The 1,752-nt window shown below is 35.4% G+C and overlaps 1 protein-coding gene across 1 annotated transcript; it reads right to left on the minus strand.

Annotated features, from left to right (window-relative positions):
- LOC104789701 lies at positions 245 to 1,261 on the minus strand. The gene is made up of 2 exons (XM_019245409.1): positions 1,174 to 1,261; positions 245 to 660 (listed from the first exon to the last, which is right to left on the minus strand). The coding sequence occupies exons 1-2, from the start codon at positions 1,259 to 1,261 to the stop codon at positions 245 to 247; spliced, it is 504 nt and encodes a 167-aa protein (XP_019100954.1).

Raw genomic sequence — 1,752 nt, forward strand, 5'->3', positions numbered from 1 at the left:
TCGTGATTAGTTCTTACAATATGTTCAATTAATGCATTGTGAAGTGATAAATGAGCCTCTTTATTTTTTATCTGTAGATTACAAGCTAGAAATTGTTGAAATTGGATATTTTCATTTATTGTCATTTCAACGGTTGCCTTTGGTGCTGATCTTGCTTCTCTAATCGGTGCGTTGATATCACGTTCATCCTCAATTATCATCTTATGCATTATAATGCACGCTGTCATTATATCATTCAATACTTCTATCTTCCAATAACGAGTATCTTCCAATAACGAGATGATCCTGCAAAGATAGCAAACTTGGATTGTAGAACTCCAAACACACGCTCAACATCTTTTCGGCATGCTTCTTGTTTTGCTGCAAACAATTTTTTCTTTGGACCGTCGGGATTACTTATAGTATGAACAATAGTTAACCATTTTGGGTAAATACCATCAGCTAAATAATAACAAATAGTATATTTGTTTCCCTTAATGATGTAATTTGCAGGAGGAGCGGTACCTTGAGCAAGCTTCGAAAATAAATTCGATGCCTTCAAAACATTGATGTCGTTGTTGCTCCCTGGCATACCAAAATATGCATGCCATATCCATAGATCATAATCAGCAACAGCTTCGAGAATGATTGTGGGAGATCCGCTACGACCTGCAAATTTCCCTGCCCATGCAGTTGGACAAAATTTCCACTTCCAATGCATACAATCTAGACTACCCAACATCCCAGGAAATCCACGTTGTTGCCCGATATTGAGAATTCTGGCAACGTCCTCTGCTGTTGGTGACCTGAGATACCACTCCGAAAACACTTCTATAATTGCACGACAAAATCACTTCATGCATTCAATTGTTGTAGACTCTCCTATTTTGATGTATTCGTCTGTGGCATCAGCAGGCATACCATATGCCAAAATTCGAATAGCAGCTGTGACTTTTTACAGGGTTGATAAGCCCATTCTACCAGATGCAACACGATGTTGATTAAAGTAGTTGTCATGTTCTTTAACATCATCAACAATATGAAGAAATAACCTTCTTGACATTTGGAACCGACGATGGAACTCTCTTTCACCATACACGTGATTATCAAAAAAGTAATCATTAAAGAAATTATGATGATCATTTTCTCTATCACGGTGTATAACTGTGTAACCAAGAATAGAGCCTCGATGACTTACGTGATTGCTTTCTTGAATCAGTTGGTGAATAAGTCGGTTGTTGTTGACTAATAAATTGACCACAATTTGATTTTCCCTCTCCATTGTCGCATTGTCTTCTATGAACCATTCATCAAACTCAGATGAATTGGGAGATGAAGACGAACTAAAAGATGGACATCCAAAATTAAACTTCATTTTTAACTAAGTGGTGATGTTGTGATATTTGTCTTTCATCTAGATGTATATTTGTATATAGATATTACTATTTTTAACTAGGATTTTCCATCTTTGTGTATAAATAATAGACTTCTAATGAATGATAATATCACAATTCGACTAACTCTCTTTCTAAATAAGAAACATGGAAAAAAAAAATAGAGGCTCATCATTCAATCAAAATGAAGATGAGTTGTTATGTCATGTATATCTAGAAATATCAGAAGATCCAATTGTAAGCAATAACTAGTCTAATGAAAAATTATGGGAAAGAATACACAAAAGGTACCAGGAGAAGAAAATGGAGGGTTGGAAAGCTAGAAGCATCAGATCTTTACAGAGTAGGATGACTAGCATTACATATGCTGTTAGTAATC

Source organism: Camelina sativa, chromosome 5, assembly GCF_000633955.1.
Source record: "Camelina sativa cultivar DH55 chromosome 5, Cs, whole genome shotgun sequence".
Lineage (NCBI taxonomy): Eukaryota > Viridiplantae > Streptophyta > Magnoliopsida > Brassicales > Brassicaceae > Camelina > Camelina sativa.